We start from the raw sequence: 21,044 nt of genomic DNA, 5'->3' as shown, positions 1-21,044 counted from the left end.
AGGTTATAATTGCCAGACTATAAGACACTCTCTGCTCAAATGTAAAAGTTTTTTTCCATTTTTATTTACAACAGAGGAATTTTCCCCCTTAAAATTGCTTAGGTTTGGTTTTTGAAAAGCCTTTGCTCTTGAAGTTTAGTGATTATTTTAAAAAGAAAAGTTAAACAGTTTTAAAAAGTTGATACTTTTTTTCTATTTATGCAAGTAGTATAACCATATTACGGCATATTTAGCTTTGCATTTTCCTAATGACTCATAGCGTTTTTGGAAAATAGGAAAAGAAAATTTACCAACAATCTTACCAACCTAGCACAATCACTATTTGCGTTTTAGTGGGTTTATTTTCAGTCCTTTTTTTATTATCCATCTTTTAAAAAAATAGCTTTAATTATGCTTTATATAGGGAATTTTTTTAAATTAGAAGATATGTGTGAGGTTCTTATGTTTCTATACCATTCTTGCTTAACACAAATGCTGAAAATTAATGTCCATTCATTCACTTTTGGGTAAGAATGTGATCATCAATCCCAAAGATAATGGAGGAAATGGCCACATGGTGTGGTCTTTAATATTTGTACTCTTTGGTAGGCAACATAACTGAAAATAGCAGAAAATGTGACTTCCCTAGACCTAAAAGTTAAAAAGTAATTTAGTTCTGTCCTAGACATAGTTCTTTGCCTCTGTAAATATGTGTTAACCACTTATTTTCCTTTTGCAAAAGTATTTTTAAATTTTTGTGTCTTTGTTTTGTTTCTGAATCATTATTTTCAGCTATGCGACTATTAATAACCCTTTAAAAGTTGTTTTAAATGGTCCTCATGAAAAACTTTAGGATTTTAGGTAGTCCTGCAGATGCTCTTAGTTAGGTCAAGTTGTCCTTTGCTGGTTAAAGCAGAGGGCTTTAGAAACCTTGGCTGCTCTGAAGCTTTTGTTAGGACAGGAGTAAGGGGAGTCTTGGCGTCAACCCCAGTCTTGCTCTGTGGGAGTCAACCAAAGGCTAATATGAATTAATTCTCAGAAAATACCTATTTTATTTTCTTGTGATCTTTCGTTCCCTTCTACCCATATTCTAGGCTGACCAATAAAAGGAATTTTATTTAAAACTGGTATGTTTTTATTTCTAGTATCTTTAAGAACTATTATAGAATATCTTAATTAAACTAGCGTATCCTCTCTGTAATTTCTTAATTTTTATAGTACTTTCTTATTATTTGGCAAATAAATTACAGTTTTCATAGAACTATAATTATACATTGTTGACTGTATAATTATGCATTGTAATGCTTTTTGTATCTTCTGTTTTCAAAGGTTTTTTTATTGTCCACTTGGCATATGCTTCTGGAATAATATTCACCATGGTTTTGGATGACCTTCCAAACTTAGAAGACATCTATACTTCCTTGTGTTCATCAACAGTGGAGGACTCAGAGATGGATTTTGACTCTGGACTAGAAGATGATGACTCAAAAAGTGATAGTATTTTGGAGGATTCCACAATCTTTGTGGCCTTCAAAGGAAATATAGATGATAAAGACTTCAAATGGAAATTGGACACAATATTGGAGAACGTGCCCAATTTGTTACACATGGGTAATTTGCTTTATTTTTCCTTCTTGTTACTCTTTTTGAATTGTCATTCTATGGTTATCTCGAGTTTTACAAATACAACTGTGGTTGTAGTAGGTTGAAAGTCTGATTATAATTGCAGAGTTGGAATTTTAGGATTTTTTTTAATAGAAATGCTGTTGTATTTTTTTAAGTACATGGAGTAACTGAACATAATAAAGCATTACTTAGCATAGTAATCCTTAAATTATCTGTTCTAATGGATAGGAGTAATTCTATCTAATTTTAGCTCTCTGGTCTTTAGTTTCCTTACCTATAAAATGAAGAAGTAAGACTGGATCTTTGAGGTGACTTAAAACTTACAAAAATCTTTTACTCCATGGCTCTACTTAAAATGAACCTGAAATTTGTTCTTTTAAATTTTAGGTCAGAGGTTAACCGATAGCCTGCTGTATCCATGTACAGCCATGTGTTATGGTCCACTTTAATTTTTGGGTTGTTTTTTTTTTTAATGTTTGAATTTCATTGCCACTGCTTTTAAAAATGAGGTATTTTACATTAAAATTCAGATTTTAGGGGCTTCCCTGGTGGCGCAGTGGTTGGGAGTCCGCCTGCCGATGCAGGGGACGCGGGTTCATGCCCCAGTCCGGGAGGATCCCGCGTGCCGCGGAGCGGCTGGGCCCTTGGGCCGTGGCTGCTGGGCCTGCGCTTCCGGAGCCTGTGCTCCGCAACGGGAGAGGCCACAGCAGTGAGAGGCCTGCGTACTGCCAAAATAAATAAATAAATAAATTCATATTTTAGATTTGTCTTTAAACAGGAAAGGTCAGATAACATTGAGCTCTCCTATCCCAGGTGGTGCTGAGTAGCAGCTGCCACTGAAGGCAGGCCCTCCCCTCACGACAGTCCCATCTGTCCTCTTCACACATTTAGATAACCTGTAGTGGTCTTGTGGGAAGTTGTGCTTGTCAACTTTGGTTTAGATGTTCTCCATATTTTCTAGGTAGCACAATTATTTAATTCCTTCAGACATAGTACAAAGCCTAGATTTTATCCTTTTATCACAGATCTTGACTTGATTAAGTGCTAACCAACTTTTTTAGGTTTTGGGGTCTTATTCATTAGAATTGATGTCAGGAGGAGAGCTGTCTTTTTTTCCAAGGGTCCTTTTTTTGCTATGTTATATAAGACTTCTCTGTAGTTTTGGATTATTTAACATAGTATTAGAGACTTCTATGGTGAAAGTTGTAATTATCACCATAATCATGTCATAATATATCATATCTTAAGGGCTAGCTGCACCTGAAATTGTTCATTGCTCTTTTTTAAAAAAATATTTATTTATTTATTTGGCTGTGTTGGGTCTTAGTTGCGGCACGTGGCATCTTCATTGCGGCATGTGGAATCTTTCGTTGTGACACACGGACTCTTTGTTGTAGCACATGGGCTTCTCTCTAGTTTTGGCCTTGGGCTCTAGAGCTCGCAGGCTTAGTAGTTGCGGCACTCAGGCTGTCTAGTTGTGGGGCGCAGGCTCCAGATCACACGGGCTCAGTAGTTGCAGTGTGCAGGCTTAGTTGCCCCACGGCATTTGGGATCTTAGTGATCAAACCTGCGTCCCCTGCATTGGAAGGCGGATTCTTAACCACTGGACCACCAGGGAAGTCCTGCTCATTGCTCTTAATTATCCACATTTTTTTCTTGTTTTTAAATTGCTGAATTAGTTTATTAATGGCTTTTAAATAAATTAGCAAACTCAGACTTACGGTTATCAGTTATAGTCTTGATCCAAAAAGTATTTTAAGTCAGATGTTCTCAAATATGATGGAAGTTAAAAATTTTGATAAAATATAACTGTTACAGTTAAAGATTTTTCTGCAGGCTTATCACAAGTAGATAATGTCATAAGCAAATTTAATGTTTGTCTAGACCACATAAGTATAAGATTGCAGTACTGTTCAGATTGGGAAGAAGCCCTGAAGCATCTATACTCTGTGGTACCAGGATCTCAAGCTCCCTACCTTTTGCTGTTTGGATGCATAAATATCATGGAAAGAAAAATGACCTGAAAAGCAGGTCTGGATTCTTACGCCATGATGCTGCTAGGTAGCCACTGGATTCTGGGCAAATCTCTTAGACTTTCTGGGCTTCAGTTTCCTCACCTATAAAATAGACTTGAACTAAATATTGCATAATCCTTCCTAAATCTCTGTGATTGTATTAACCTTCTGCTCTTAGCAAATGGTCTCTTTTTTCCACATAAGAACAAGTGGACTCCCTGTCTGGATAAATGTATAACGTATAATGATTTTGGAGGTGGCAGTGGCTTTAGGCAACATGTAGGCACTTTCCTGTATCCATATATATTTCTTATTTTGAGAATAGATATTCCTGTATGACCATTTTCTCAATACTGGAATGTATAATTGAATGGAGGATGTAAGAGATTTAATGTAACTGAGTTTATAACAAAAGAGAAAATTATTTTGTCTGGGGTTGTTGGGGAAAAATGTTTTATTATTATTTAACTGGACCTGGGATTTGCATTCCATCTGTGAAATATAATTACAGACAACATTACCTCCTCAATTAGTTTAACTTTTGCATCTTAATTTTAAAACATGTTCTAAAGTTTGCATTGACTTTTCAGATTTGCTGAAATGTAATGTTTTTATATCCTAACTGAAATGTAGTTGTCAAATTTATGTTGCTTTTCTCCTCAGTTTGGTATGCTTCAGTAGAAATTGTTTAAAGTAGAAAAAGATTAAAAATGAGACACATAAAGAATCAAGATTTAAGCCTTCCTTAAATTGAAGCATTTATAGGATATTGGAAGAAATGTTTGCTCCCTCCCTCTATGAATATCTTTCACAGAGAGGCCCAGTGAAAATTTAAATATGAGTATTAAAATTTCAATTGTTTCGTTTGAAGAAGTAAAATTGCTTAACATTTTATAAGTGAATCTACTATTTTCCTTTTTAGTGCTCTTTCTTTAAGTTTAGTGAATTGTAGCTACAGATTCCCTAATATCTTACAATTGGCCTATCTGCCAGTTAAATTTTTATAAAATTTCACTTGAAATTTGAAACTTAAATATTCTTAGCTTCTCAGTTCACATACATTGAACTGAGTCCAAAAGTAGACCTTATTCTATTAATTTAAACTTATCTCTCCCTTCTCTCTTATGTTCCTTACTCCATCTTACTGCTTTCCATTTATTTAGTGCCTATGGTGTGTCAGATCCTATGCTAGATTTTTGGCATATTATTATCTCATTTAACACAATCTCATGAAGTAGTTTTTTCATGGTTTTAGAGACGAGAAAGGTAAGTTTCAGAAATGTGAAATAACTTGTTCATGGTCACCCAGGTGCTAAGTGGTACAGCTGGGATTAAACTTAAAGTCTGGGCTTCCCTGGTGGTGCAGTGGTTAAGAATCTGCCTGCCAATACAGGGGACACAGGTTCGAGCCCTGGTCCAGGAAGATCCCACATGCCGCGGAGCAACTAAGCCTGTGTGCCACAACTACTGAGCTTGCACTCTAGAGCCCGCGAGCCACAACTACTGAAGCTCGTGTGCCTAGAGCCCGTGCTTCACAACGAAGAGTAGCCCCCGCTCACTGCAACTAGAGAGAGCCCACACGCAGCAACGAAGACCCAAAGCAGCCAAAAATTAATCAATAGATAAATAAATAAATAAAACAAATAAATTTATTAAAAAACAAAATAATAATAAAGTCTATCTAATACCAAAGCTTAAACTCTCTCAGCTACTCCATACTGGTATTCTACCTTGTTCTTTTACTTTGTTGTTGTTGTTGTTCATTCCATGTCTTCTGATGGCTAAAAGATTACTAATATTATTCTCTTTCTTTCATGACCAAGAATCCAGCAAGCTAAAGGTACAGAAGGTAGAGCCCTGGAACAGCGTGCGTGTGACATTCAACATCCCCCGGGAAGCAGCGGAGCGGCTACGGATCCTGGCTCAGAGCAACAACCAGCAGCTTCGGGATCTGGGAATTCTCTCCGTTCAGATTGAAGGTGCATGTCTGGACCCAGATTATAGGAACAGTAGAATATAGCATGTGCTGCTTTGTCTGTTCCTCTCAAGTTGAATTCAGAATACCAAATAACTCATGTCACCTGTGCTTTACATTGCAGCACCTTAGGATAAAGAGGAATTGAGGCTCTGGTTGGGTCCTGACGCTTCAGCATCCACAGCCTCAGACTCCATTTCCTTGGCTGATGTTGGCTGTCATTCTGTCAGACTTTGATTTTACTGGTACCCTAACCAAGGACTGATTTGTCTTTTAAAGAATAACTAATTTCAGTTGCTTCCTTCCACCCAATAAGCCTTATTTAGTATTTATTTATCTAACAGAGACTAGGAGGCCCTGAACAATCCTTTTGTAGCAGTATTCATTTTTCAGATGTTTTTGACAGAATGATCTTTTAAAAATGAAAATATGGGGCTTCCCTGGTGGCGCAGTGGTTGAGAGTCCGCCTGCCGATGCAGGGGACACGGGTTCGTGCCCCGGTCCGGGAAGATCCCACATGCTGCGGAGCGGCTGGGCCCATGAGCCATGACCGCTGAGCCTGCACATCTGGAGCCTGTGCTCCGCAACGGGAGAGGCCGCAACAGTGAGAGGCCCGCGCACCATAAAAAATAATAATAATAAATAAATAAATGAAAATGAAAATATGGAGTATACACACACAGCTTAAAACCCTGCTGTGGCTTGCTGTTATTCACAGAATAATGACCAAACTCAGGCTTTGCATGGTCTGACCTCTACCTTTCTCATCTAGCCTTATCTTTTACAACTCTCCTCCTTCTTCCTTGCTATCTATTCTAGCCTCCTCAGCTTTCTTTTAGGTTCCTTGAATATGCATTTCATCTTCCTGCCAGGAGTCCTTTGCATTGATGTCTTCTCTATATGGATATTGTTCCCTACCATTCCCCTTTCCCTTAGTTATACCTACTCAGCCTTCAAGTATCAGCTTAAATCTTTTTTTTTTCCAGCTTAAATCTTGAGGAGGTGTTTTCTGAACTCCTTGACTAAGTCAGGGTCTTTTTTCATGTACTTTTACAAAAGTCTGTTTTTTTCCTCCCTCAGATCATTTTCTCACACTTTGATTAAAGCAGTTATTTGATGATTGTTTTGTTCCCCCATGGACTGCAAGCTCCAGTAGGGGCAGGGACCATACCTTGTTTCACTCATTGTTGAATTTTTGCTTGCCTGTACATGTCAAGTTCTTTAATAAACATATGTTGAATGAAAGCAAGGGAAGCACATATATAATAGTAACACTTTGCTTCAGCCCTCAGAATAAATGATAAATAAAATATGGTCTTTGTCATTATAAACTCAAAAGGAGCTCATGACCTTGATGAGGGAGACAAACCTGAGAGATGTAAGTACCAAGTATGGGGAAGCACAAAGGAGATTCTATCTTTTGGTGCCCAATGAACTAAAACCTTCTTTTCCCCTCCTGTGTTGTTGTAAACAAGGTGGCAACCAGTGAGTGATTCCAGCCTTTTCTTGCCCTGGTGGACCAAGCCCTCCTGACCCTGTGCTTGCATAGGACCTAAATGCTCCATTGAACCTCAGTAACCGAAAGGTCAACATATTGTATGTAGGAGTGAGACACATTTTATGCAGTTAAGATTGTAGGTTGCTGTGCCCCAGAAGGGGCGATATCAACAAACAGATTATTTAGAGAGATTATTCAGAGATATATAGATTGAGAAATGGGGTAAAATCCATAATTTGATAAACAAGGAAACAGTGGCTTAAACAATAACCAGTTTGTTTCGAAAAATGTTGGATTATCTAAAAGGATTCAGAAAAGTAAAATTAATTCACAGCAATGTATTGGATGTAGGATGAACTTTTTTTTTTTTTTTGCGGTACGCGGGCCTCTCACTGTTGTGGCCTCTCCCGTTACGGAGCATAGGCTCCAGACATGCAGGCTTAGTGACCGTGGCTTACAGGGCCAGCTGCTCCGCGGCATGTGGGATCTTCCCGGACCAGGGCACGAACCCGCGTCCCCTGCATCGGCAGGCGGACTCTCAACCACTGCGCCACCAGGGAAGCCCTAGGATGAACTTCTGGGAAGAGTAGAAGTCAAATAACTATTGGTAATAACACTATATAGGCTGTTTATGCTTTATAAGCACATAAGCACATGTATTTTTTATAAGAAACATATAAGCAGTTTCTTTAAAACCCCAAACATTTTATAGTCTCTCTTACCTATTTACCTGAATTAAAAGGGCTTTGTGGTAGTGTTTTCCTCTGGAGAAAGGAAACACCAGTTTCTTCTCTTAATCATACCTACTTCCTACAGATTCTTAAAAGGGTAAGATGCTGATTCCCCTTTATCGTTACAGCCATAAATTAAAATACAAGTACTAGCAAGGAAGCCAAATAGATAACATATATTACAAGAAATTATGAAATTTACATATGGCAGTGATAATCACATTACAGAAAAGAGTTCTTTAACTTTTAGGGTACACATATGTTCCCAGGTGATCTCCTTTTCTCTTTCCACACTCCCTGGGAATTCAGGCAGGAGTGAAAGTGGTGGCAATAGCTGTTGCTTTTGTGAAACTGGTGATGGGCTGATGCCTTTTAAGTTGTAAGAGAAGGTATTGCCACTGTCGTGGTGTCTGCTGCAGGGCTGGAGGGACAGGTTGTTCCTCCCAACAGACTGTTCTCCTTTGAAGAATACTCCCCGTACCCTTTTGAGTTTTGGCCAGGGAGTTGGGGAGATGTCTTTTTTGAGGACATTTTGTGACTCCTCTGTAAATTCATTCTGATTTAAAGCAGGAGTCTGTGTCAAGGGCCAGAGAATAAATTTTTTTGGCTCTGTGGGCCAGAAGATCTCTGTCAAGACAACTCAGCTCTACAGTAGTAGTGCAAAAACAGCCATAGGCAATATGTAAATAAATGAATGTGCTGTGTTCCAATAACACTTATTTAAATAAACAGGCAGCAGACTAGATTTGGCCCACAAGCCATAGTTTGCCAACCCCCATCAGCAAGTTGGAGAGCCAGTAGTGTTCTCTATGTGTGTTTCCTTGACAACAATTAGCTTACGCTTATGTGCAGGTGGCAAATAGGAGAATAACAGTAGTATAGTGTGGAAATTGTGTTTCATTCATATTGTGATTTTTTTTACGCCCTGGGCAAGGGGAGTTAGACTAGTAGCAATAGAAGGGTTAATTGTCCACAAGAAAAGCCAAATAGCCTTTAGATCTGTTGCTACATAGGTGGGAGTCCTTTCAGCTTTATTTCAGGAAAATTAAGAATGAGAAGTTACACTCAGGTACCTTCCCCAGAAGTATACCCTCAGCATTGCATGGCTCTCAGCTTGTGAAGTTTCAGTTTCTCCTGTGCCCACCTTAATGGTGGCCTCCACTGGCTTAAAGGTCCACTGCAGCTACATTATTTCCCACCTTTAACCAGTCATTTTCATTCTGCTGTTTTGGGGTATGTTGCCTACACCAATTTTTGTTTTTATTAGCGCTCTGGTTACAAAGCCGCATGGGTTTTGAGTTTGCCTCAACACTGTTTTTCCCATAAAACCTATTATTTTCAGTGTGAGATTTTTATAGACTGCGAGGTTTTCAAGGAATGCATTTATCATATAGAAAAATGCCTATGATTCTTTGTAAGGTTAAAATAAGATGACTGTTCATCATATAGCCAGTAAATAGCTAATGAGTGCCTACTGTGTACCAGGCACTGTTCAGTGTTTAAAGGATATAATTAATAAGGTGGCCATATAATTTATCATCTAAATTAGGAACTTGAGAGTAAAGGGGGTTACTGTTAATAACTATTAATTAACTGTTAATAACTAAAAGTGAATGAATAAGTAACTGTTGATACATGGGATGTGCTCTGAAGAAGTAACAAGATGTTCTGATAAGGGTGACCTCACCTTAGATAAGAAGATTGGAGAAGGCGTTTTGGGGCATGTGACACTTAAGATTACATTGAAAATTGAGAAGTTGGTTTATGTGAAGAGTGCGGAAGAACTGTTCTAGGCAGAGAGAACAACATGTGCAAAGGCCTTGAGGTGAGAAGTGCGTTTGTGTGCCTAAGAAAGTAAAAAAAATGCCACTGAGGCTGAATCCTTGTTATTGAAGGAGAAAGTAGTGTGAGTTGAGGTTAGAGAGATAAGGCAAGGACCACGTCTGGGCTGTCAATAGCAGCCACAAGCCATTTACATGATCTGATGTCCATTTCAAGAACAATACTCTTTCCACCTAGAATGTCTTAGCAAGTTTAGTGTATTAATAGTTCTTTCCCTTTAGTGGAAACCCTCAAGATCTGTATTCTCTTTTCTCTTTTCTTCCTGACTCCCATAGGCAACTTAGAACATCTTGTAGCCCCTGGTGATTGGTCACTTAATTGGTAGTATATTTGTTCCCTATTACCAAGCTACCTGCCGGGTTAAAATACTTAATATTTTATCTATTTATCTAGCTGACCTAGATCAGTGACAAGACAGAGGAAACTGCTGTGCCCTCATTGGCTTCCTTCTTTATCATCTTGCTCTGTAAAACATTAAGTTAAGGAACAAGGTGAACGCACCCTTTCAAAATTTCAGCCACAGGCTAGCTATACTTTTATCTTCCCACAAGGTGGTGCTGTCTTCCAGAGTAACAGTAGTCAAAGTTTGGGATTAAACACAAGGAGGCATCCCAAAACTTGTTTCAGAGACCTTTTTATCAAGTGAGATTTAAATTGCCTCTAACTTTAGAGTCTACTCAATTGGAACACTTTTAGTGACATTACCTACCAGGCTATTGTGAGGTTCAAATGAAATACAATTTTGTAAGCATTAAAAACCCTATACAAAATGTTGGTCTTTATCGTAAGATGTCTCAGAGGTAGATTAGTAGCAACCTGTCTACTCTTCATTGCATGAATTTCTCTGCTGCATATCTATTTATACTGCAGTCATTGAAAGGGAAATGATATTTTGCTTACAAATATCACAGTGTCCCCATGCCATCCTATGTTCTTTCTCCATTAAACCTACTCGTGTTTCTTATTTCTGATCATAAATTCCCAAAACGTAATCTAGGATTTTGAGACTTTCTGAGAATATTTTCTTCCTACACACACACATTCAAGGTGAGTTGGTTGAAAATAAATATTCAGAGTTCCAAGCTCTCTGCTGATGCCATACATCATTAACGATTGTCTGTCTGCTGTATTGTGAGAATTGGTTATGTTCTCCCTGTGCTTCATGTAAGTGAACCTGCTCAGGTGAGGTTGAAGAAAGACCTGTATAGTATTGAACTCACCCTTTTTGTGGTGGTAAACTTACCGTAATTCTTCAAAAACACATAAAACTGGGCTTCCCTGGTGGCGCAGTGGCTGAGAGTCTGCCTGCCGATGCAGGGGACACGGGTTTGTACCCCGGTCTGGGAAGATCCCACATGCTGCAGAGCGGCTGGGCCTGTGAGCCATGGCCGCTGAGCCTGCGCGTCTGGAGCCTGTTGCTCCGCAACGGGAGAGGCCACAACAGTGAGAGGCCCACGTACTGCAAAAAAAAAAAAACACACATAAAACTAAAGCTCTCGCATATCTGTTTTTAAACGAAATTTGCATCTTATTCTGATGATTTCCTTTTTTAACCTACCTATCATTTTCAGGGGAAGGTGCTATCAACCTTGCTTTGGCTCAGAACCGAAGCCAAGATGTGAGAATGAATGGACCCATGGGAGCCGGAAATTCAGTTAGGATAGAGGCGGGATTTCCCATGGCCGGTGGTCCAGGTGAGATCTACTCAATTGTATGACATTTTACTAGTTTCCTTTTTTGGCTTTATTTGCTAGTGTATGATCATTTGGGTCCTGCAAGATAGGTGGGGGTTCCTGACACATTTCTGTTTATTGGTTCAGGAAAGCAAGACGTGAATCTATACTCTCAGGAGGCTAGAATCACAGAGCATGGAGCATATACAGTCTTTGTGATCTTTTGGGCTTATGCTTAAGGGTAGATGAGCCCTGAACCATGCAGCAAACATTTATTGAGTTTTCATTGTATGACAGGACCTATGCTAAGTGTTGAAAGTAGAACTGAATAAAACATCTTCTACCCTGAGGGTGTTTATAGCATAGTGTAGCTTTCCAACTCCCACCTTTCTCTGTGACTGAGAATCTGTGAGCTGAGAGTTCTTGCATGCTTATGTGTAATCTGCAGAAGTATGTGGAATATTGTGTTTTTATCTCTTCAGAATTTGAGAGAGTTATAAATTTTTTGCTAACTTTTTAGCAGTCCTGAAATTTCTTAGGGATTGAACTCAATATTCTGTGAGTCACAGAATATTAGAATTGAGTTGGCTCTCTCATTTGAAGCTAAGGAACCTGTGGAGTTCACAGAAAGGAAGCAATTTGCCCTGGGTCAAGTAGCAGTGGGCTAATATCACAGCTCTAACTCCCCAGGTCAGTGCTATTTTCACAGCACTAGTGGCTTTCAAACTTTTTCTGCTGCAGGATCTTTTATTCAAATAAGCCAGAAAAGCACAGCTGCTATGGTTGAAGGAGAGTAAGTACCTGAAACTATACCCAATAATTCACCTCCCCATCTACCACAGTAGCTCTTGAAGAAATGCAGCAGAATAGAGAAGCTCAATTTATAAAGCCATTTTTCTGAACTGTAGCTGAAGACTTGGCCATATAGAATTGGAACTAGGTTTTTATCCTGGCACTGCCATTTAGTGTTTACCTCAAGCTAGTCAGTGTAACTCTCCAGGCAACAGTTTCTTCACCTATAAAATGAGATAGTAGTGCCTATAATCTTTTGAGCTCATGCTTAAAGATGGATGAGCCCTGAGCCATATAGCAAACATTTACTGAGTTCCTGTTATGTGTCAGGGCCTGTGTTGTTGGGCTGTTTTGGAGTACTATATAGTAAATATAAAATAACCAACCTGGAACCTATAGTAGGGAGTTAAAAGATATAGTTCTCCATAGAAGTCTGAGCATTTGGTGTTAAGGCAGCTTGATGAGAGATTATAGGTGACGCTGTTGCCACTACTGAAGAACCAGGACCAGAAGAAGAGTGGGCAGAGTTTAGCCAAGTTGCATATAGTTAGTGAAAGAAAGACTAGACCTAGGATGAGACTCAGGAAATCTGGGTTCTGGTCTCAATTTCTGGCCAGATGTCTTAATATTTACTAGCCTTAGTTAGCTGTAAACATATTTAATTATGTCCTAGAAACAATGTTATAGATCTCTTCCAGCCTTAAAACATTAGGACTCTTAAAACAATATCAACACACTAATTGCAAGCTCTCCTAGTATCTGGCAAATAGCAGGCATATTTACTAAGCATCTCTGAAAAGTGAGTGTAAATTTTAGTGATGTGTAGGTAGTTCATTATCAACATAGGAAACTTAGAAGCTTTAGGTTGAAATTAGGTTAGACTGGTATTTAATGAAGGACACTATGATAATATATACAGTGTAAAGTTTCAGGAAAAATCAATTAGTAATGATCTGTAGTCACAGTAACATTTTAACCCCTAGGTGTCTTTCTTTACTGCCAAGCATACTTTAAGAATGTTTTTTTTCTGTTGTCCATTGGGATAGTGGATGCAAACAAAATTTAACATTTGGTTAAACAGATAAATTTTTCAAGGGAAAGAGACCTTAACTAACCTCTAAAACAATAATAAATAACTTTGGAATTGTGTATCTAGAATGTCTTACACTAAATTATTCTTAATGCCATTTTCTTCTCTTAGCATTGGCAACAGAAAGTTGACTGATAAGCAGGAGTCTTTCGTAATGAAAACCGAATCCGTAGCCTATTTTCTTTTCATAGCCTCATAGAATCCCAAGATTAGTGATTATACCATACTAGTCATTTAGTCATGTGTCACTATTGATGTTTTGAACTGATAATTCTTTCCTGTGGGGAGCTGTCCTATGCACTGTAGGATGTTCAGCAGCATCCCTGGCCTCCTATCAGGTGCCAGTAGCACCACCACCTTTTTCCCCCAGGTTTTTCCAACCAAAACTGTCTCCAGACATTTCCAAACACCCTTTGGGGGACGAAATTGCCCCCAGTTGTGAATCATGGCTCTAGTCCAGATTCCCACATAGTGCTGGAATGTATTCTATAGTATCTCTACTAAGCATGTAGCCAGCATGCACTTAAACATTTCTGAGGATAGGAAGCTGATTGTAGACTAAGAAAACCTGTTTCTTCTTATCTCCTAAGAACTTTCTCACTGTCTAATTACCATCTTTGAAAAATGGGGTGGGGTTCCTCAGAAACAAATCCATTCTTTATTAATTATTTTTATATACAGCAGGTTCTTATTAGTTATCTATTTTTTTTATACAGCAGGTTCATATTAGTCATCAGTTTTATACACATCAGTGTATACATGTCAATCCCAATCTCCCAATTCATCACACCTCCACCCCCACCCCCCTGCCACTTTCCCCCCTTGGTATCCATACGTTTGTTCTCTACATCTGTGTCTCAGTTTCTGCCCTGCAAACCGGTAGAAACAAATCCATTTTTAACAGGTAAACATTTACCTAATTGCCCTCTCCCAACTACAAAACACCTGAAAATGCTGGATGAAATATAACATTTAATGCACAGCTGAGCTTGTAAGACAGTAAGGGAAATCCCCAGGGCAAGAACGAAGTCAAAGAAGAAATTTGAATAGCAGTAAACAAATGAGGAGATGCTGCAGGGGCTAAGAAATTTGAGTTTTAATGGCCAAGAGGGATAAAATTTGAAGCCTTGCCTTGGGTCCACATAAAGTAGTTAGAATTAGGAATCCTTCATGAAGCCAGGATTTTCAGTAAAAGGTAGATTAGAAAATTTTCACTCTCTGGCACAAGGAGACAAATGCAAAACTTGTCTCTCTTGGTCTGGGCTCTAGCTGAGGAGTGGGAGAAAGGGTGGTTGTAGAATTGTCTTCTCTATCCTTATGTATGTTGGACATTTAATGTATTATTGAAATGACCCAGGTACAGCTAAGCTAAGTTATTAAGTGGTCCTAAAGTGGTAATAATCGTTGAAGCTCTCACCCCAAACCACTGCAGATTTCTCATAAAGCCTACTCCAAATTCATAAAATTTAAATTAGAGTCCCTCCCTCCAGAATTCTAGATAATAGGAATATCAGCATGTTTAAAATTATGAAAATTCTAAGAAGAGGACAAGGCGCTATCAAAACACAAAGTGAATTTGGGGGAAAAACAGAACTTATAGAAATTTTAAAATTATTGAAGTGAATAACTTATTCAGCAAATTAGACACAGCTGAATTGGAAGATGATTTTGAAGAAATTACCCAGAATACAGCAGACAATAAATTAAGAGATGGAAATATGAAAGAGGTCAAGAGAAGTGAAGGATAAGATGAAAAGTTGAATGTATATCTGAAAAGAGTTCCAGAAGAAGATAAAGAAATTGAGGAGGGACAATAGTGAAAGAGAGAATGGCTGAAATTTTTCCAGAATTGATGAAAGACATGAGCCCTCAGATTCAGAAGTCCAGTAATTCTGAGCCCTACAAATAAAAATAAATTCACATCTAGACACAAAATTGTAAAACTACAGAGCGTGAAAAACAAAGAGAATGTTAAAAGCAACTCAGAATCAAAGACCAGTTATTTACAAAGGGAAGATTATCAGACCCACAGCTAATTTCTCAGTGGCAACATTGGAAGCCATGAAATATTAGAATAATATTTTCAAAGTGATGAGAAAATTATTAACAGCCCAGAATTTTAAACAAAGCTATAGTATCAAGAGTAGTATGAATTAAAGACCTTTTTAAAGAGACTAAGAGAATTTACCATTAACAGACCCTTGCTAATTGAACTGCCCAAGGATGTACTTCAGGAAGAAGAAAATTGAACCTAAGATGGAAGAATTAAGAGCTAAGAAGGAATGGTGAGCTAAATAATTGGTAAACATGGGGTAAATCTAAATAAGCGTTGACTTATTTAGTAATAATGATGATCATATATGGTCTTTTGACATTAAGTCAGATATGTCTGTTGACATTTTTAAAATATCACTAAAATAATAGAATGTATAGCTTCTAAACTAGTAGTGGGGGGGTAGACAGGAAGGGCATGATGAAAACAATACAATAAAATTCAGGAAAAGTAGGAAAACAGCATAGAAAAAGAAGGGTAAAAAGCAGTGGTATCATAAAATGATAAACCAGAATATACCAGTAATTAACAGTAAATGCAAATGAATTATAAGCACTGATAAAAAGAAAGTGATTAATAGATTGAATAATAATCTCAGATTTAGTTATGTGCTCTTACAGGAATGATATAAAACATAAGGTCTCAGTTCATAGTTAAAAGGATAGAGAAAAATAGAGAAACCAGATGAATATTAACCAACAAAAAGGAGTATAACAATATTTTTATCAGATAAAAAGCATTACTGAGGATGAAAAGGACCACTGTATAATATAAAAAGAAGAATTTAGGAAGATAGCTAAACTTTTGTGTTCTTAATAACCTAGCCTCAAAATATGTGAGGCAAAAATGGTCAGAATTCATATAGATAGCAAATCCTAGGGGAGATTTTAACACACCTGGGTTAGTGATTGATGGATTGAGCAAAAACTAGTAAGGATAAAGAAAGCTTGAATAATATAATTAGAATAGTTTGATATAATGGATATATTCAGAAACCATACACTAAAAATTCAAGAATTCTTAATCTTTACAAGAGTAACATTTATATAAATTGACCATATGTTATTCCCACATCAGGTTTCAGTAAATACCAAATATTGGTAACACACAGATCATTTTCTCTGACCACAGTGCAATTAAGTCAAGTCAGTGGCCAAAAACAAAGAAGCAGAAGAAGAAGAAAAAAAAAACTGACCAACTAAAATATCCCATATTTTTAGAAATTTTAAAATATGTTCTAAATACCCAATGATTTTTTAAAAAGCAATCATGATGGACATTAGAAAATATTTAGAAGGGAATAATGAGAATGGTACATATCAAAACTTGTGAGATGTAGACAGTATAGCATTTGGAAGAAAATTTGAGCCCTCAGATACTTATATTAGAGCAGAACATCAAATGAAAATTAACAGGCCAAATGTCTGACTTAAGAATTGAGAAAAAGAACAGCAAAGTAATAATTTAGGAGGAAGGAAATAATAAAGGTAAGAGCAGAGATAAGTAAAGTATGAATTAAAAAACCCAATGGAACAGAGCAGCAAAACCAAAGGATATTTCTTTGAAAAGACAACTAAAATTGATCCTGGTAAGACAAATAAAAAAGAAAGAGGCACAAGCAATGTCAAGAAAGAAAAAAAGCATACACTTTAAAGGGTGTATTTTATAGTATGTGAATTATATCTTAATTTTTAAAAATATTTATTTGTTTATTTTCCTTATTATTTTTCGCTGTGTCAGGACTTAGTTGCGGCACACGGGATCTTTGTTGAGGCATACGGGATCCTTTTTTTTTTCCATTACAGCATGTGGTCTGCTCAGGTTTCTCTTTAGTTGCGGCACACAGGCTTCTCTCTAGTTGTGGCGTGCAGGCTCCAGAGCCTATGGGCTCTGTAGTTTGCCGCACATGGGCTCTCTCGTTGAGGCGTACGAGCTCAGAGGTTGTGGCACGCAGGCTTAGTTGCCCCGCAGCATGTGGAATCTTAGTTTCCCGACCAGGGATCGAACCCACATCCCCTGCATTGGAAGGCAGATTCTTTACCACTGGACCACCAGGGGAATCCCTTAATTTTAAAAAAGAATGGAAAGAAGAGTATTCCATGAATAACTTTATGCTAATAAATTTGAAAGCATTGGCAAAGAAACAGTTTTCTGGAAAATATAATTTAAAACTGACTTAATAAGGCATATCAAATGAAAAATCTATAACTACTTAAGAAATTGAAATAATCTGTCTCCCTGTGAATCAATTAGTATAACCACAGGCTCAGATGATTTTACAGGTGAGTTTTACTAAATATTTAAAAGACAGATACACATATTATTTCAGAGCATAGAAAAAGAGGAAAGATGCTTTCCAGCTCATTTTGAAGTTGTTTTAATCTTGATACTAAAATTAAAGGACAGGAAGAGAGGATAATTATAGGCCATTTTCACTTACGAGCACAGACGCTAAATCCTAGAAAGTCTAATAGTATCAGAAATTAGAGGGACTTCCCTGGCGGTCCAGTGGTTAAGACTTCACCTTCCAGTGCAGGGGGTGTGGGTTCCATCTCTGGTCGGGGAGCTAAGATCCCACTTGCCTCACGACCAAAAAACCAAAGCATAAAACAGAAGCAATATTGTAACAAATCCAATAAAGACTTTAAAAGTGGTCCACATCAAAAAAATCTTTAGGGACTTCCCTGGTGGTATAGTGGTTAAGAATCTGCCTTCCAGTGCAGGGGACACGGGTTCGACCCCTGGTCCAGGAAGATCCCACATGCCACGGAGCAACTGAGCCTGTGCACCACAACTACTGAAGCCCACACACTTAGAGCCCATGATCCACAACAAGAGAAGCAACTGCAATGAGAAACCTGTGCACCGCAATGAAGAGTAGCCCCTGCTTGCTGTAACTAGAGAAAGCCCGTGCACAGCAACGAAGACCCAAATCAGCCAAAAATAAATAAACAAACAACTAAGTAAAATACTTGAAAAAAAATCTTCAAAAAATTTTCTAAAAATAAAAGAAATTAGAAAGATGTGGAGCAAGAGGAGTCCTCAGACTGCTAGTAAGAGTATAAACTGGCGTAACCGCTTTTGAGTGTAGTTTACCAATATCTAGTAAGATTGAAGGTGCTTATACTTTAAAACCTAGCGATTTTAAGTATATAGTCTAAAGACACTCTTACATGTCTGTGGAATACAGGACAAATACATGACACTGCAAAATTCTAAGGATGAAAAGTTAGTATTCATCAGCAGGAGAATGGATTTATCGGTTCCATAAAATGGGGCACTATTATAGCAGCCAAGATGGATGAATCTCAGAAAATAATATTAAGTGAAAAGGGAAACTGAAGAAGAATGGTGTCACTTATACAAAGATTAAAAGCATACAAAAAATGTAATGCAGTTTATGTATGTAGGAAAGGTAAACACTCGTGGAACTGTTAACCCCAGATATAAGATAAGAAGGAGGGAATGGAAAGAGATTGGGAAGGAGGCGGCAGCTTCTGGTGTATCTGCATATATATCTGAAGGAGGCAGGGTAGAATGTGTAGATTTAAATAAGGTAGATGGTGGTATAAAAATTTTCCATACCTTCTTATATTTTTGAAATATTTCATTAAAAACAAACATTGTGCCAATGCCAGTACTCTATTCTAGGGATTTTTTTTTTCTCTAGGATTAATAAGGATGACCAGCCCTGCCACTGTTATGATACCCCAGGGTGGAAATGTGTCATCTTCCATGATGGCACCAGGCCCCAATTCAGAACTGCAGCCCAGGACTCCTCGCCCTGCTTCTCAGTCAGGTATTGACCTCCAATCTTTGAGAATTGAAGAGGCTGAACTCCCTGCACAGATCATTACAAAATTCACCTCTCTCTGATGCCAAATTCCTAACTGCGCAGCTTAAATGCTGTCTTCTATGTAAAATCTGCCCTAGTTTCTTAAAGCTGGAAGTCATCATTTCCTTCTCAGAATTTCTTCTCAGAATTTCACATTATTCTTATCATTATTCTTATTCCTAAAAATCTGTTCCTTGGCCTACTTAGTCCTGCCACTCCATGATCGAGAATTCTGTATTTGTTTTGTTTTTTTATAGTTCCTCAGAATGTGCTTTGGAGGATACTCCACATTTTATGTTTGGCTCTTACATCCACTTAGAATCATAAGCTCTTTCTAGACAAGATTCATCTTTCTGTCATCTCGGCAGTTGCTTTGCATTATAGCAAGTGCTCACAAATGTTTCATTGAATGATCCCAGAACATTTTACTCTATATTTGCAGAATTGCCAAGACTGTAGGATTGCTGAAAGATCTAGGTTGCAGTAAGTTAATTATTGCTTTGTTGACTGTCTTTAAACAGATGCAATGGATCCACTCCTCTCTGGGCTCCATATACAGCAGCAAAGTCATCCCTCAGGATCTTTAGCTCCCCCGCACCACCCAATGCAGCCCGTCCCTGTGAACAGACAGTTAAACCCAGCTAATTTTCCCCAGCTGCAGCCGCAGCCACAGCCACAGCAGCAGCAGCTGCAGACAAGACCCCCACAGCAACATCAGCAGCAGCAGCCGCAGGGAATTCGACCCCAGTTTACTGCCCCAGCTCAGGTGCCTGTTCCTCCAGGCTGGAACCAGCTGCCTTCGGGAGCCCTTCAGCCTCCTCCAGCCCAGAGTTCTCTGGGCACAATGACTGCAAATCAAGGGTGGAAGAAGGCTCCTTTGCCTGGCCCAATGCAACAGCAACTCCAGGCAAGACCATCCTTAGCCACGGTACAGACACCTTCCCACCCTCCCCCTCCGTATCCCTTTGGCAGCCAGCAAGCTTCACAAGCCCATACAAACTTTCCTCAGATGAGCAACCCAGGCCAGTTCACAGCTCCTCAGATGAAGAGCTTGCAGGGAGGGCCCTCTAGGGTCCCAGCCCCCCTGCAGCAGCCCCACCTCACCAACAAGTCTCCTGCCTCCTCACCCTCCTCCTTCCAGCAGGGATCCCCTGCATCCTCCCCAACGGTTAACCAAACTCAGCAGCAGATGGGACCAAGGCCACCTCAAAATAACCCACTTCCCCAGGGATTTCAGCAGCCCGTCAGCTCTCCGGGTCGGAATCCTATGGTTCAACAGGGAAACGTGCCACCTAACTTCATGGTGATGCAGCAGCAACCACCAAATCAGGGGCCACAGAGTTTACATCCAGGCCTAGGAGGTGAGGAACACTGAAGCCATTTGTGTTGGTAAATTTACTAGAGATAGATCTTAGCAGAACTTCAATTTTTAGAGTTAATGGAGGGAGTGAAATAAGGATGTAATTATTTGGTTTTGTGGATATAGTGGTGACACTTGATATGACTTAGTTAACTTGATACATTATGCAGCATCTTACTGGTTATGTTTAAGCTAGCCCTCTGGATAAAAATGCAGGTAAAATTCAATATAGAGATGTTCATTTTGTTTTTCAAAATATTTTTGCTTGATCTTCTTCTAGTAAATTAAAACGTCCAGAAGAAACAGGATTTTATTAACAGCTTAAGCTACTCAGCTGTTGAAAACATTAAGATTATGCAATAGAGCAAAAATGAAAAGATAAGAATAGGGTTTTGTTGGGGAAAAGGCCCTTCTGATTTTCAATTTTGATAATCCTAGTTAGTAAAATAGCATGGTGTTTGTTAAATTTGATTAAAATATAAAGGGGAATAAGTTCAGAAATCATTGACTTTTATAGTTTTATAATGCCAATGCCTGCTCCTTAGAGAGGGAATTCCACCAGTTATACCTAAAGG

General features: G+C 38.5%; 1 protein-coding gene across 14 annotated transcripts in view; it reads left to right on the top strand.

Annotated features, from left to right (window-relative positions):
• NCOA6 (nuclear receptor coactivator 6) overlaps positions 1 to 21,044 on the top strand; it is a 97,493-nt gene that overhangs the window by 42,946 nt on the left and 33,503 nt on the right. For 8 of the 14 annotated variants that reach the window (XM_073792900.1, XM_019950689.3, XM_019950687.3 and 5 more), the window contains 5 exons: positions 1,309 to 1,590; positions 5,444 to 5,599; positions 11,238 to 11,360; positions 18,945 to 19,073; positions 19,631 to 20,470. In XM_073792900.1, the coding sequence (XP_073649001.1) occupies positions 1,356 to 1,590; positions 5,444 to 5,599; positions 11,238 to 11,360; positions 18,945 to 19,073; positions 19,631 to 20,470 (1,483 nt within the window). In that variant the 5' untranslated portion in view covers positions 1,309 to 1,355. Of the gene's footprint in view, positions 1 to 1,308; positions 1,591 to 5,443; positions 5,600 to 11,237; positions 11,361 to 15,418; positions 15,507 to 18,944; positions 19,074 to 19,630; positions 20,471 to 21,044 lie in introns of those variants that run through there. The other 6 variants (XM_019950695.3, XM_019950693.3, XM_019950698.3 and 3 more) reach the window with 4 other exon arrangements.

Source organism: Tursiops truncatus, chromosome 15 (assembly GCF_011762595.2).
Source record: "Tursiops truncatus isolate mTurTru1 chromosome 15, mTurTru1.mat.Y, whole genome shotgun sequence".
NCBI classification, from domain to species: domain Eukaryota; kingdom Metazoa; phylum Chordata; class Mammalia; order Artiodactyla; family Delphinidae; genus Tursiops; species Tursiops truncatus.
This window is presented reverse-complemented; position numbering and strand designations above follow the sequence as displayed.